General features: G+C 38.2%; 1 protein-coding gene across 5 annotated transcripts in view; it reads left to right on the top strand.

Annotated features, from left to right (window-relative positions):
• The window catches only part of Rpap2 (RNA polymerase II associated protein 2), a 73,166-nt gene that overhangs the window by 23,849 nt on the left and 32,529 nt on the right, over positions 1-16,788 (top strand). For all 5 annotated transcript variants that reach the window (XR_007211677.1, XR_007211676.1, XM_048351962.1 and 2 more), the window contains exons 7-10: positions 1,887-1,922; positions 4,281-5,190; positions 6,760-6,842; positions 12,454-12,534. Coding sequence is in view for 3 of the 5 variants with exons in the window: in XM_048351962.1 (XP_048207919.1) it covers positions 1,887-1,922; positions 4,281-5,190; positions 6,760-6,842; positions 12,454-12,534 (1,110 nt within the window). In the remaining 2 variants the exon portion in view is untranslated. The remainder of the gene's footprint in view (positions 1-1,886; positions 1,923-4,280; positions 5,191-6,759; positions 6,843-12,453; positions 12,535-16,788) is intronic.

Genomic DNA, 16,788 nt, shown 5'->3' on the forward strand with positions numbered 1-16,788 from the left:
CAGGAGCCACTGGCACATGGCCTGATATGAATTTTATCAATCACATTCCCGCAATATTCTTGATACCACTTTACTTCAATGATAATTTACTGTCCATAATTTTTTTTCTTTTAGAATATATAATTATTGTAATCCATATTGAGTTTGATTCCTGGTTTCCCCTTACTGGTTGTATAATTTGGAACAAACTTCTTATACTTTGAGTTTAGTTCCCTGTATGTTATACATGGATGATGGTAGCAGGCTGCCTCATTGTCAAGATTCATAGTTGTAAGCCCTTAGAATATGCACTCTTCTTCTAAATTATAAGATCCTTAAGGTCTGTTTCTATTAACATACTCAACATAGTATATTTATGTTGGAGATTCACGCTGCCCTTCCCCCAGCCCTGGGGCAGTGTGGGAAGGAGCCCCTCCCACCTTCTGGCCTCAACCAGAAGAGAAGCAAGCGGTCCCCCTTCTCGGCTCAGCCACGTGTCTAATGGCGGAGGTCCGGCCCTTGGGGGGTGTGGTCTCCGCCCATAGAGGAAGTTCGTGGCATCACCATGACAGACACGGTCTTTAGCCTATGACTGACCCTTTGGCCAGTCCCCCTCCTTTCCCGCCGTTACCGTTATATAACCCCCCCCCCCAATTAAATCCTGTGAGACGTATGGACCATGGAATTGTCTCCCCAATGCCTCTCTCTCCGCCACCGTTTCTGACACGTGAGGGGACTGGGGGTGGGAAGGGGGGTCTCGGAAACCTTTCCTCAGCTTAGTGTAATCCATAAGAACACGCTTTGTTCCTTCTGCCGGCGGGAGGAATAAAAGCCGAGTGTTCTTTCATAGTTTGGGATCAGGCATTCCTTCGGGAGATAGGGGAAAAGGGGGTCCAGAGCCCCCCAACATATTTAGATTTTGATTTTTGGAGAAATTTGTTAGATATGCAGATCTCCATATTTGCAAGTTAGCCTTTGGGTCTGAGAATCCAATTAAAAATCACTATATCTACGCGTACTTTCTTGGTTCCTCTGGGGCTACTCAGATCCCATTGCTGAGCCACACTCCACTTGCATGTTGCTGAGCCTTACTAATATTAGGTGGGAAGATCAGGGCACAAATGTGGCAAAGGAAGAGTAAAGGACCTGGAAGAAGATTAGTTAGGAAAACTCCATTGAACTTAGTCCTGCAAATGATTAATATTTAGGTAAAAGAAAGACACAGACTTTTTGTGATGAGTTTCTCAGTACTTTTTCCTTTTAATTGTTTCTTTCAAAAAACACCTTGCAGGGCTGGGAATGTGGCTTAGTTGTAGAGTGCTTGCCTAGCATGCACGAAGCCCTGGGTTTGATTTCCTAGCACCACATAAACAGAAAAATCCAGAAGTGGTGCTGTGGCTCAAGAGGTAGCCTTGAGCAAAAAGAAGCCGGGGCAGAGCTCAGGCCCTGAGTCTAAGCTTCAGGACTGGCGCATGTACACACATGACGCATGTACACACACACACATGCACACACACACACACACACACACACACACACATCACCTTGACTGGGGTAGGAGCAAACTGCATGAGGGTTGTAATCATGACTGATTGGAAGTGGAGACGGGGGAATCTCTGGTCTGTGCCACGCTGGTTTCCATTTCTCAACCACCTTTCACAGCAACCGGCACAAATAGGAGGATCCCAGCCCAAGCCAGCCTCGCCACAAAACAGAACCCCAGCTCAAAAATGACCAGTGCTAAAAGGGAGTCATTGACTTGATAAAATGTCTGCCTTGCAAGTGGGAGGCCCTGAGTTGTGTGTGTGTGATTCTCTTTTAATTCTCCAATGACATTATAATAAGCACTTGACAGTGCTTGACGTGTCAGTTGTCTTCAATTTTCTGTCTCTGTGTTTGTGTCCTAGGCATCCTGACTTTCAGCTGCTACAGGAAGGACAAAGGTATGGTTGGCACAGTGTGACTTTCCTTCTATATGGTACTTAAGTTAATAGACACATTAGGCATGAACCAGGTGATAGAGGCTCTTGAACTTCCTGTGCTGATGTATGGAAAGTGCCCTATTGTAGGCACACAAAGAAATATTTGACATGTTCAGCTTTTTCTTTTGTGATGGTGAGGTGATGTGTTTGATGTACATGATTTATTGTACAGCTGTTCCTACTGAGGAAGTCTAATTGAGCCTGTTGAAATATGACACAAACACTCTTCATACTGTTTTTAAGTTGTGCCAATTACATTTGTTAAAAGGTTTTTATAATCTTCTTTCTTAGGATTTCAAGACATTAATGTGTCATTTGTTTAACTATTTGAAAGAGTGTCTAAAGTATTCATCCCAACTCCAAGATGTGATTTTGTTTGTAAACCTCCTCATAGTATTGATTGTCTGACCATGGCCATCTCTCATAAAACTTCCTTTAATCCTCAGAATCAATGCTGTCTATGTTAGTTGTATTCACAGCACAAGTAAGACATACGTATTTACTGACATGTATCTTTATAGCCTCAACCTAGTGTAAAAAAAATAATGGACTTAAACTTCTAAGAGAACAAATTAAGTATATATAAGATGAATTCTTCTAATTTTCTATAAAGGATGTACTCACATTTATTCTTATCCCTTTATTCTTATCAGTTCCCTGACTGTATAGTTTAGAGATTAAGGATATGTAATACTGAAAATTTTATATCTTTTCTCCAATGCCATTTAGCCTTACTCTCAGCTTTTTTCTTATCTTTCTGGACACTTCCCCACAGCACATTTCTTGACCCAAAAACTTTGTTATCTAATGTGGTAAAGTTCTGTTAGGTATAGTTGAGAGCAACTGCTTACGTATGCTTATTTGTCTTGAGCTGAATTAGAAAAGCTACTCATTGCCTTGTCTCTTTGATAATTATTAGTCCTATTCAAACTTAATAATTTGAAGACATTGTCAAAAGGACTACTTCTTTCTTTTGTTGGCATTCTGTTGTAGCTAAATGTTCTAATTTATTTATCTTTCATTGAAAAGCTTTGATTTGCCAAGTTTATTTTTTTATGACTTTGGTTTTCATTCTGTAGGATTTATTTCCTGTGTGATGTTTGCCCACCATTTTTTTTTTTTTTTTTTTTGCCATGGGGTTTGAACTCAGGGCCTAGGTGCTGTCCCCGAGCCTCTTTGTGCTCAAGACTAGTGCTCTGCCACTTGAGCCACATTGCCACTTCTGGTTTTTGTGTGGTTTATTGAAGGGACATAAGAGTCTCATGGAGTCTTTTCTGATTGGGCTGACTTTGAGCCACAGATCCTCAGACCTCAGCCTCCTGAGTAGCTAGGAATTATAGGCGCGAGCCACAGGCTCCTGGCTGCCCATGTCTTTTATCTTTCAAACCTTTGGAAGTGGAGCTGTGGCTCAAGTGGTAGAGTACTAGCTTTGAGCAAAAAAACTCAGATACCGCACCCAAGTGTTCAAGCCCCAGGAACAGCACCAAAAAAAAAAGTTAAAGCTCGCTCATACCTGTAAGCCTAGCTCTTCAGGAGGCAGGGAGCTGAGGATAATGGTTCAAAGCCAGTCCAGTCCAAGAAGGAAAGTCTATGAGACTATAATATCTCCAAGTAAACACCAAGAAAGCCAGAAGTAGAGCTGTGGCCCAAGTGGTAGAGCAGTAGCCTTGGGCAAATAAAAGCTCAGTGACAGCGCCCAGGCCTTGAGTTAAAGCCCTAGGACCTGCACAAAAAAAAAAAAGTTAAAACCTTGTCATAAATCATATAATGTATTTTTTAAGTAACTTACCAGTTTGTTTGTTTGTTTGTTTTTAAAGTAGCCAGGGGCTGGGGTTTTGGCCTAGTGAGAAGAGTGCTTGCCTCGTATACATGAAGCCCTGGGTTCAATTCCCAGCACCACATACATAGAAAATGGCCAGAAGTGATGCTGTGGCTCAACTGGCAGAGTGCTAGCCTTGAGCAAAAAGAAGCCAGGGACAGTGCTCAGTCCCTGAGTCCAAGGCCCAGGACTGACCCAGAAAAAGCAATAAAATAATGACATAGAATAAAATTATTTGTTTTTTTTTTTTTTATCTTTTTGCTGTATTCTTTTTAACAATTTTAAAGTAACTGAGGAAGTGGGCAGAGGAAAAAGAATAAGAAAACAGAACAGTATCAATATATGTTAGAAAATGAAAGCCTCCTTCTGAAACATCTGTCAGTATGTAGATAAAGTTGTGCCTGAGGAAGAAAAATGTTTATCTTCATCGTTAGAGTATAAATACTATGGGGACTTGGCTTTGCTTTCCTGATACAGCGAATTTTTCTTTTGTTCTACAGTGGCCATTCAGGAGAAGAAGTACAGTTCAGTAAAGCCCTCAAAAGATCAGATATTGACACTTGCCATTTTGAAACACAATATGAGTCTAGTTCTTCTAGCATTTACAGTGATAGTAACAGTGATAATGAGCAAGACTTTGTTTCCTCCATTCTACCAGGAAGCAGACCAAATGCAAGGGGTACAAGGCCACAGCTGCACAAAAAAAGCATAATGACAAATAAAACTGGTCAGAAAGCTAGCTCAAAGCACATAGAACACACTGTCGTAGATGTTACTGCTCAGTTAGGTCATTGTAGCTTAGATAATCAAGAGAAAGCTACCTGTGAACTTCCTTTACAGAAGGTAATAAATACTCCAATTTCTTCAAATAGTCCTTCACATGAGAAATTAAATGCTTCAGCAGATTCTGGATGTAAATACAATATGTCAGAAATAACACTTGTGGGCTTAAGTAAGAAAAGTGCTGAGCATTTTAAAAGAAAATTTACAAAGTCAAACCAAGTTTCTAGGTCAGACTGCAGTTCAGCACAGGTGTGCCCTGAAGTTGCAAAGACAAACTTACTTAATGTTCTGAAAGAGACTTTGATTGAATGGAAGACAGAAGAAACTTTGAGGTTTTTGTATGGCCAGAATTATGCTTCTCTGTGCTTAAAACCTTCTTCAGCCTCTCTCGTTTATGAAGAACTTGATGAAGATGACATAAATTCCAATCCAGATAGTCATTCCCCATATCAGAACAGCCTAGATGACTCATTACCTTTTAGATGCTCAGATTCAGCCAGGAAACCATTGCCAAGTTATAAGGATTTGAAAAAAGAAACTGAAACCCTGAATTTGAGGATCAAGGAGTTTTATAAGGGACGATATGTTTTGAATGAAGAAACTTCTCAATCACAAGACTCAGGAGAGGTATGTCTTGAGTTTTTCCAGGCTGCTAACTTTTGAAAAACCAAGCTTAGCAGATCTTGTGTTGGCACTATATGTAGTAGAATAGACTCACTAGATGAATAGTGAAGTACTTTATGGATAAAAACAGGTAAGCCTGCTCATTTAAAATACTATAGGCAAAAATAATACCATACAGGAACTTACTGGGAAATAACAGAGACTAGAAAAGTACATTCAGATCTGGATTTAATTGTCTACATTGTTGTTTACTAGCTTTATGAAAAATTAGTTTCTTGAGTCTATTTGCTCATCTTTAGTGTTCACAGTCATTTGAGAAACAAAGTCATTTGGTAGGAAGAATGGCTAGTAGCCTTGTTTTTACCACAAAATGTGGTCATTAGATATATGGCTCTTAAAACATTGTACACGTGGGAATATTATAAATTCTTAAATTTTCTTATATTTCTGTAGAATTTTTTTTCTAGTTTAGCACCATACTTGGAATTAGCATTGAGCCATGAGAAACATAGATCTTGCTAGCTTCACAAACCTACTTCTAGTCTCTTGCTTGCCCCTTTCCACTGGTTCCCAGCCTTGATATTCTTTTTTTTTTTTTTTGATAAGTAGGGTGTTTTTTGTTGATTTATTTTTATTTTTTTCTTCTTCTTTGTTGTCAAAGTGAAGTACAGAGGGCTTACAGTTTCACATGTAAGACAAGTACATTACATATTCAACTTGTTACCTCCTCTCTCATTTTTCCCCCATCTCCTCCCTCTCCAGTTCCCTCCCCCGCCCATGAGTTATATACATTTAGTTTATACCAGTTGGTTTTGTAAGTATCGCTTTTTCAATGGTTTGTCTTCTTATCCTTTGTCTCACATTTTTTGTATTCCCTTTCCTTACCCTCGTTCCAGTACACGTCTATACATTATCCAGGGTACTAAGCTCAGTTACATTAATGGCAGGAGTAAAATCACAGGAAGGGAATTGAAGAGAGCAAAAGTTACAGTTTCACTAGGTATTTTGAAATTAACTACAGCAATGATATACCACTTATTTCCATAACGTGGAGTTCATTTCACTTAGCATTATCTATGTGTTCATATGGGCATTGCTATTTAGCTGTTCTGCTCTTCTGCTACTGACATTCACTTCTTAATTAGCTCATTTTTCTTTACTGCCTTGTTCTGTGATGCTTTCAAACAAATATATTTAGAAGACATTTCCCCAATTTTTTGTTGGTTGATTTGAATAATCTAGTGTACCATTTCCTAACTTTTCCATAATATGTTGATTTTTGCTCATTTTAATCTATAAATTCCCTACATTTGTAATCCCTTCGTATTCATTTTCTCATTAAGTGAAGGAGGTCTTAAGACCCTCTTGTGCAGGAGAGAAAGGAATCCTCAGAACAAGCTGATGACTCAAGCAGGTCTCACTAGCCTTAAGTCTTAATTCTCAAAGCAGGTTATTTCCTACTATACCAGCTATGTAAGTTTTTGTGTTTTTTTTTGATGTTTCGTGTTATACTTTTAAAAGAAGAAAAATGTCATTTTATTACTCTGTTTTGTTTTGTTTAAACACATTTAGCATGATCCCACTTTTCCGCTGGTAGATTCAAGTGCTCAGAACCAGATTAGAAAACGCATCGTCCTTGAAAAACTGAGTAAAGTGTAAGTATGTCCCTGTCGTTCTGCTACATAGGGTGTTTAAGTTAGTCTGATGTTTATGAACTCAAAATTTATAAATAGTACCCTTGAATTTTGAACACAAAAATATTGTGAAAACTTATATGGATTTTTTGGCTTGAGAAATTTAGTGTTTTTTTAAGCTATTATATCCAGACAGTATTGTCTACAGGAGTAGAAGACCAAACTATCTCTCTCCCTCTTAGTGATCCAGTAAAACCTGGGTAAAATGTTGAAGCTAGACCATTTAAATAGTCATTGTGGTGGACATGTCACATCAGTTCTCATGAGAATAAAAGGTTATTATGAAGCTCTTAATAGTCAGTGGCTTACTCTGCCATTTCACAGTCAGCAGCTTTACACTTTGGCTTTGAGCTTCCTGTAATGGAAATTATTATTCTTGCAAGTAGCCCGATCATAAATGACACTTATGATTTGCTATTTTGGTTTCTCTGTCAACAGAAACTTTCAAATCTTTTTACTCCAGAGGTGTGAGGACTGTCTTGAACCTTCATTTTCTTTCTAGATCAGAAAACATGAAAAAAGTGTGTCAGACATTATTTAAGATACTACAAATGCAGAGAAGTGTTAATTTTGTAGCAGTTTGAAAATAAGAAAAACATTTTCCAAAGCTATATTATTTTGAGGAGCTAAACTATAAATTATGACTTGTAATGGTAGACATTGCTGTTTTAACTTAAAATATGTATTTCTGAGCTATATCTGAAATCATTTTGAACAGGCTCTGTATCTTCATTTGGTCCTACATGAAAAACTGAAAGCTGGACATTTGTGGTTCACGCCTGTAATCCTAGCTATTCAGGAGGTTGAGATCTGAGGATCATGGTTCAAAGCTAGCTGCGGCATGAAAGTCCATGAGATTTTGATCCACATTTTAATCCTACTAGCCTTGAGCAAAAAAGAGCTCAGACTGGATTCAAGTCCAGGACAGCAGAAGAAAAACAAAACAAACCTGAATCACGAGGAAGATCCATGGCCATGCATAATGGCACACACGTGCAATCCCAGATACTCAGAAGATTGAATTGGGAGGATCACAGTTTAAGGCCAACCTAGGCAAGAAAATTAGTGAGACCTCATTTCAGCCAACATGATATCTGTGCCCCCGGTGTAACTAGGATCACAGATATGATGGTATATATGATGGTACATATCTGTGATCGTAGTTACACCAGGGGCATAGTTAGTAGGACCCTAGCCAAGGACTAGTACCCAGGGGAAATGTGTAACACTATCTGAAAAATAAAACGAGCTCAAGCAATGGAGTACCTACCTGCCTTAAAAGGATGAGGCCCTGAGTTCAAACACCAAACACTGTACCTCTTTTTTTTTTAAAAGAACTACATTATGTATTTATGTATACATAACTTGTACATTTTCAAATATAACATCTATTTTAAAATTATGTTTAAATGGATATTCAGTGCTGTATATTAGACTGAGCATATATAATATGATCTTATTTTTTTCTGTAAAATAAATTGGTTTGGAAAATAGTGAGTCACTGTTTACATAGTACAAAAAGATACCAGACTTCAGTTATGTGGTGTTTTGAATGTTGGGATACTAGACTCTAGCTAATGGCAGTACCCAATTTGAAAGTTGAAAATGTGCAAGTGTGATATTGAAGCAGTCTGCTTCTGGATTTTAGCTGTGAACCTTTGTGAGAAGATGCTGGCATTGATCTTGGAACAAGAAGTGAGTTTGAGAAGAGGTGGAATAGCTTAAAGAAAAAAAAAGTGCAGAGAACAGTAAAACCAAAAGTCATTGTGGTAGCAGGTTTTGTTGTTTCTTTTTTTTTTTTGGTTACCAAGTCTTTAATGGCATCAGAAACTTTCAGAAGTGTGTTGGTATAGCAGTTTAATGTTTAAATAATTCCAGTTCTTAAAGTCAGAATAACTAGAGACAATGACTTTAGGAAACTGCCTATCTCTTTTCACAACTGTGTTCAGAAGTCATCTTCCAATTTGGGTTCTACTCATTGAACTTGTCCTCAGGAGGGAGAAACATAGAAGGAAACTGCTGCAGATACACTCTTTCAAGACAATGCAAATCCCATGATGCTTTTCCTTCTTAATAGTAGTTTGGTTTGGTTTTAGAAGGAATTGCTGTTTTATCTCCTTTTATTGTCTTACACAGGTGTGTAACCATTTAGCTTGCAATTCCATTCAGAGCTTTACTGGATTTAATGGCAATAATATGGACTTAAACAGATTTGAGCTCAACTTCTTGTGGTAGTGTTGTGGTTTTCAGGTTATGTGAATTTGGGAGGGAAAGTTCTTAAGTTTTAGTGATTCTTACCTTGGAAGTGAGGGTAATATTATTTACTCTAGGAAAGTAGTGTTATTGTGAAAAGCAAATGAGGAAAAATGAACACAAAAAGATTTGGGGGTGTTGTCATTTTATAAAACTGTTAATTCATTTCCTTGTCCAAAGTGAAATTGTAAGATTGAAATATCAAGTAAATAATTATAGATATTTCATCATTTAGCTCTAAGAAAAATAATTATAACAAGAATAGCAGTAGAGAAAATGAGGAGAAAGAGCTTTGTGAAAATTAAATGAATTTAAAAAGGTCACCTCACAGGATGAGTGGGAGGAATAAAACATTTTTTTTTTTTTTTTGGCCAGTCCTGGGCCTTGGACTCAGGGCCGGAGCACCGTCCCTAGCTTCTTCCCGCTCAAGGCTAGCACTCTGCCACTTGAGCCACAGCGCCGCTTCTGGCCGTTTTCTGTATATGTGGTGCTGGGGAATCGAACCTAGGGCCTCGTGTATCCGAGGCAGGCACTCTTGCCACTAGGCTATATCCCCAGCCCGGAATAAAACATTTTAACGTATTTTTTTATTAATTAAATTTTGTTGACAAGGTGTTGTGCAAAAGCGGTACAGTTACATAATAGGGCAATGAGTACATTTCTTGTGATATCTTACACCTTCATTTTTCTTTCCTTTCCCTAGGTCAGATAGGCATATATACAATACTCAGTGTACAAAAATCATATACAGTAGCCGCATGGCGTACGCCAAAGGAAATTCACCTAGAACTTTTTTTTTTTTTTTTTTTGGCCAGTCCTGGGCCTTGGACTCAGGGCCTGAGCACTGTCCCTGGCTTCTTCCCGCTCAAGGCTAGCACTCTGCCACTTGAGCCACAGCGCGGCTTCTGGCCGTTTTCTGTATATGTGGTGCTGGGGAATCGAACCTAGGGCCTCGTGTATCCGAGGCAGGCACTCTTGCCACTAGGCTATATCCCCAGCCCCTCACCTAGAACTTTAAATGTAACGTCAACAATAGAGTTTGCTTATCCTTGTCTTATATGATCATATATACATAGCTGTTGAGCTATTGTGTTTCTTATTTATGAAAGCAGCTGAGCTTTCTTTTTCCTTTATAAAAGTAAAACCTGGGGCTGGGAAGGTAGCATAATGGTAGAGTGCTTGCCTAGCATACATGAAGCCCTGGGTTCAATTCCTCAGTACCACATAACACAGAAAGAGCCGAAAGTAGCACTGTGGCTCAAGTGGTAGAGTGCTAGACTTGAGCAAAAGAAGCTCAGGGACTGTGCCTAAGCCCTGATTTCAAGCCCTAGGACTGGAAAAAAAAACAAACCTGGGATAAGGAGATAGTTCACTGTGAGTATTTGCATAGGGTTTCATCTCCAGCAACCATCCCCCAGAAAAGACCTTTTTGGGTTTCTGATTTAAACCAATTGTTGAAAAAAAAAAAAAGACACTTGTTAACAATTAGAAGAAACTAAATATATAATTGAGATTGGATGATATCTATTAAGGAATTGTTTGGTTAGTTATGATCATGCTTTGCCTTAGCAATGCAAATGGAAGTAGGAATCAGTGTTATGGCAAAGAAAAGAAACAAGTATAGGGAAATATTAAAACCCTGACTCTGATGGTAAATACACAGTTGTTACTATTCTGTTTTTGGAATGTATTTGAAACTTCCATTTTTTTAAAGCTTTTCTCTTTTAAAATAAAAATTTGATTACATACGTAGTGAAGAAGATTTAGGAATAAAAAAGGGAACATAGAGAAGAAAAATCACCTGAAATCTTTCCACTCAGTAACTACAATTGATATTTTGATGTTTACCCCTGAGATAATAAGACATGTGTATGTCATAGATAGCCTTTCCCTTAAACTCCCTCTGTTACAAGAACAAACTAGAAGAAATTTATGTGATGTTTTATATGTAAATGCATCTTATGTTTTTTTAATGAGATACCATATCTGCATTTCCACTACTTATCATACCTTTCAACTTTTAGTAAACATTTTGAAGACTTGTTATGGATTATCAAATCATAACTTATTTAACCAGTGGCCTATTAATGTACTTTTTGGGGCATTATTGTGAATTGAACTTGGAGCCTTGCACTTTCCAGCCAGGCACTCACTCTACAACTTGAGCCACACCTCCAACCCCTTTTTGCCTTGGTAATTTTAGAGGTTAGATCTGGCTTTATGCCCAGCTGGCCTGGGCTGTGGTCCTCCTACTTGTGCTTCCCCATGTTACTGGGATAATAGACATTGAGATGGGGTTGAGATGGAATTTCAGAAACTTTGATACCTAGGTTGGCCTCAAACCATGAATTCCCATTTCTACCTCCCCAGTAGCTAGGATTACAGACTTGAACCATGACACGTGTCTTTCATATATATTTTTTTATCTAATTTTTTACTAAAAATACTTTTTAAATAAGCATTTTTTCAGAAATGTTCATTATATTGTGAAAACACCTGACAGTTGCACTCTGTCACATAAACACCTAATTATAAAACTTCATGACCTGAAGACATTAATTACAACATGGATTTTTTTTCTTCACTCATTCACGGTAAACAGAAGGGCCTTGCTCTCAGGGAGCTTACATTCCAGTAGAAGGGAATAGTGAGGAAACATTTATGGTAACATGACAAATTTGTGACAAATAAAAGTAAACTTCATCTTTTATAAGAGTATACAGTAAGAAAGTCAGGAAGTTGCAAACATGTTCCTAAAGAAGCTATGTTGCAGTGAGAAAAACAAGACCTTATTAAGCTAAAAGGTAAGGATTTAAGAAGAAGATGAGAACAGTTTGGTAGAGGAAGCTCTGCAGGCCTTGGATGGAAGGACCAGTAAGGTTTCTAAAGCTGGTGGTCTGGAATGGCTAGAGCCGGTCTCCTGTGCAGTACAAAGAACAAGCATTTTTTAAATGTTTATCTGGATAATGCTTACCTGATTGTTGCCTTAGGATAAAGGTTTCTCATAGTACAAGTGTTGCATCAATTGCTAAGTTGCTTTCCAAGAAAGAAAAACTAGGGACAAAAAGGTAGCTGCCATAATAATTATGCATTTCCATGCTTAACGCTGTGATGTAGACCATCAAGTGTGGAGTTACTGAGAAATGTGTTCTTAGGACTTCTTACTGGTAAGAATCTAGTAGTAATCTTGCTTCCACCTAAGTGCCAGTATTGCCCATGGAAAATCCAGAGGTAGGCTTGCTCCAAAAATATTTCCAAATAATTATATTTTCGGTATATATTTTTTCTTTGGGTTTTTTGTTTGTTTGTTTGTTTTCAGATTGCCTGGACTTTTGGGTCCTCTTCAGATTACAGTAGGAGATGTTCACACTGAACTTAAAAATCTTGTCCGCACATTCAGGTTAGTACTGATACTATAATTTCATCCTTCTGTTATTTCAACCTTTACTGATTGCCTGTAGAATCCATAGTTACACTTGGTATGAGCAAATTAAGTTCCCTTTACTGCCAGTGGCTTGGAATATCTGATGAGATGATGTGAACTAGGGTTTCCATTGAAGAAGCCTCTGGAAAAAAAAATGCCAGATTGATGACCATGACTAGTGTTGAGAAATCTTTCCAGTCAATACAGTGGGAAATAGTTGACATAATAGCTATATCCTTCTCTTTGAAATACTAATCAATAATAAGAACTTGTAGAACAATGATCCTCAAACCATTTAACAACTACAGATGTTCAGCTCTGCCCCTGGAGATTGGGGCTCATTTGATTAGGGTTGTGCTGACACATTAGTCTTTCTTAAAAGCCCTCTAGATGATTGTTATGTGCAGCCAGAGATGAGAGCCTGCTTTAGAAGCTGAGCACAGAGCAGCTGTTTCAGCTCTTTGTAGCCTCTACCCCCAGTGACTGAAGAGAGCTGACTCTCCACTGGCTCTTCTGTTGTGCAGAATGTTGCACTGACTTACCTCGCATAGTGTATAAGTTCTGCAGCTTCATGGTAATGATGCATTGTTAATGGTGTCAGAACACTTCTCTAAAGCAGATTTGAATTGAAATTTTATTTTGACATGAATCTCATCAGTGATGGTGAGTTAAAGCATTTTTTTTTCTGAAATCTTTATGAGTCTTACAGTATTTTCCAAGAGGTTTTTGTTGTTGTTGTTGGTTTTGTTTTGTTTCTTTATAGGGTTTTCTAACCAATACTGTGATACTTGGTTTTGAATTGTCACTCAGACAGTAGTATATCTATACATTTGTGCCGGAATTATTTTGGTGAGCAAAAGGAAAAATTATGTTAACAAGCAAAATGCTGCTAATTCTGCATTTTGAAGTAGGAGCAAAACCTCTTGTGTTTCCTCAGCCCCTGGAACAGTGGTATAGAGTCAGTAGTCCATACATTTTTAAAATAAATAAATGATTGAACTTTAAATAAAGCCTTTAAATGTGTCTCAGAGACACTTCTATATGATTAAAAAAAAAAGAGGGGGGAATTAGTTGTTTTGTTTCTTTTTATTTTTTTATTCTTTAAATCTTTTTCTTCTACGGTTAGCCTCCTTTGAACTCCTTTGGCTATGTGCTAGATTCCATTTCAGTTGCTACAAATAGAACAATAAAAATGAACACAAACCCAATCCCTTCTCTGTTAGAACTTACACTCTATTAGGGAAGGTTCGAATTTTTTTAATGTATTCTATTGTTAATAGCTTAATTTTTCCCTAAGAAGCAAGGGAATATGATAGAGAAAGTTGCAATTTTAGATAAGGTGGTTAGGGAAGACATATTCTCGTTGAGAATATGTATTTGTACAAAAATGTAATAGAGGGGCTGGGGATATGGCCTAGAGGCAAGAGTACTTGCCTCTTATACACGAGGCCCTGGGTTCAATTCCCCAGCACCACATATACAGAAAACGGCCAGAAGTGGCGCTGTGGCTCAAGTGGCAGAGTGCTAGCCTTGAGCAAAAAGAAGCCAGGGACAGTGCTCAGGCCCTGAGTCCAAGCCCCAGGACTGGCAAAAAAAAAAATGTAATAGATAAGAATCTGTTGCTGTGCATGAAAATATCAGAAGGAAAGGCAAGTGCAAAAGTTTGAAAACAGGAGTGGGCCTGATGTGTTCCCAAAACATTTAGGATGGTGGCCAGTCTGGAGAAATGAGAAGAGGCAAGACTAGGAAAGATGCGTTCAACAAAGTATGGGACAGGAGTTACACCTGGTAGAACTGGTACAGGCCATGTACTCATGTAATTCTTTGACTTTATGGTGAGAGATGGAAAACCATAGGAATGGCTTAGTATAACATACTTTTTAAACTGTGTTACTCTGGTTGCTGACAATGACAACAGTTGAACCATTTGGCAATATGGGCAAGAAATGCTGTGGACCAAAAGAAGATTCTTTGGTCAGAGTGATAATAAGTAGATTCTATTTGAGAGGTATAATCATCCAAATTTCATAGCTAGTTTGGACATGAGTTGTGAAAAGAGTCAAATTAGCTGAGAGAATTTCATCCTGATGCTGATTCACACCTGTAATCCTAACTACTCAGGAGGCTGAGATCTGAGGATCATCGTTCAAAGCCAGCCCTGGCAGGAAAGTCCATGAGACTCATCCCCAATTAACTACCAGAAAGTTGAAAATTGAGATATAGCTCCAAGTGGTAGAGCACTAGCTAGCTAGCCTTGAGTACAAAAGCACCCAGGTCCTGAGTTCAAGCCCCAGGACCAGGAAGGGCAGGGAGGAAGTTTCCACCTGAGCTAGGGCTTTAGTGACTCACACCTGTAACCCTAGCTACTCAAGAGGCTGACATCTGAGTATTGTGTTTTGAAGCTAGCGAGGGCTAGAAAGTCTATGAGACTTTTTTTTTTTTTTTTTTTTTTGGTTGGTCATGGGGCCTCGGCACTCTCCCTGAGCTCTTCAGCTCAAGGCTAGTGCTCTACCACTTTGAGCCACAATAAGATCCCTAAGGACAGAGACCCATAGTACTCCAGTATTAAGGTCTGAAAATGAATGGATACTATTGAGATTGATTAAGTGAAAATATTCCACAGAAAGTGGAGCCATCAAGTGTGAGGACCCTTCTTTAATTTTGAAAAAACATTTCAAACTATGGCAGAAATTCGGATTGATGTAACAAATCATGTTCTCTGTGCAGAATTAATAGATTTTAGTATTTTCTAAAATTAATTGGTTGGTAAATGGTATGGAAAAAGGAAAGAAAATTATAGCAAAGTAAGGAAGTCAGCAGAATCAAGCTAGTAAGTAGAAGGCAAGCTGTCCATTCATTCATTCATTCATTCATTCATTTATTTATTTATTTATTTATGGCCAGTCCTGGGGCTTGGACTCAGGGCCTGAGCACTGTCCCTGGCTTCTTTTTGCTCAAGGCTAGCACTCGGCCACTTGAGCCACAGTGGCACTTCTGGCCATTTTCTATGGTGCTGGGGAATCGAACCCAGGGCTTCATGTATGTGAGGCAAGCACTCTTGCCACTAGGCCATATTCCCAGCCCCAAGCTGCCCCTTTAAATAGGAATGTCGAGAGGCCTTACTGCGAAGACAATGTAAGGAAATTTGTCTGAAAGAAAGTTTTATAAAAAGCAACCAATTAAAAGAAGAGGAAAATATGAAGTTTCTTTAATTCCTTTCTCTACTTCATCTCCTTTCCTCCTCAGAAGCTACCTATACTTTCCCATTGTAATACATATATGTATCTCCATAATCATAATGTCTGTTCTTGATCTTCAGAAGCATACTGTATTTGCTTTCTTTCACTCAAAATTTGTAAGTCAAACTTGTAAATCTGGGACAGTCATTCTAACAGGTATTCAAATTTGCCACAATTTATTTTTCCCCTATTAAAAAACATTGTTGGATTAGCAATCTTCACATGTATTTTCTTAAGTATTAGTAAGAATTTTTTAGTCTTTATATAGAAGTAAAATAGCTATTCATGAACATTTTCAACCTTATTAGACATAAGGTTCAGTATAATACAAGTTCAATATTATGTAATAAAGAAAATTACAATTATTGTCCAATTCCTACATCATCAGTGTGTTGAAAGTACTTTATCTTCCTCCTCACCAGCCTCTTGTTTTATCACTTATTTTTTATTTAAGTTAGAGTGATATTTCTAAATTTATTTCTTTGTTTTGTTTTGTTTTGTTTTTGGCCAGTCCTGGGCCGTCAACTCAGGGCCTGAGCACTGTCCCTGGCTTTTTTTTTTTTGCTCAAGGCTAGCACTCTGCCACTTGAGCCACAACACCACTTCTGGCCATTTTCTGTATATGTGGTGCTGAGGAATTGAACCCAGGGCCTCATGTATACGAGGCAAGCACTCTTGCCACTAGGCCATATTCCCAGCCCCTCTAAATTTATTTCTGAGAAACACAAGATAACACCAGGATACTTTGTTGTCAACAGTTAAGTAGTAGAATTTACTTAAGATTTTTTAATTTAAATTTTCTCCAATATAGGCCTATTCTTGCAATTTATTAGGCCAGTTCTCATTTCTGCAAGTTACGGATTATGATATCACTTAATTGCCTGCTGCCACTCTAGGACAAAGTAGGACAGCACAGAAGATAAAGTAAAATGAATATCTGAAATTACCCTGTTACCTTTGACAAAATGTTTGATGAGGGGAAATCATGGAG

The sequence above is a fragment of the Perognathus longimembris genome, chromosome 7 (assembly GCF_023159225.1).
Source record: "Perognathus longimembris pacificus isolate PPM17 chromosome 7, ASM2315922v1, whole genome shotgun sequence".
Taxonomy (NCBI): Eukaryota; Metazoa; Chordata; class Mammalia; order Rodentia; family Heteromyidae; genus Perognathus; species Perognathus longimembris.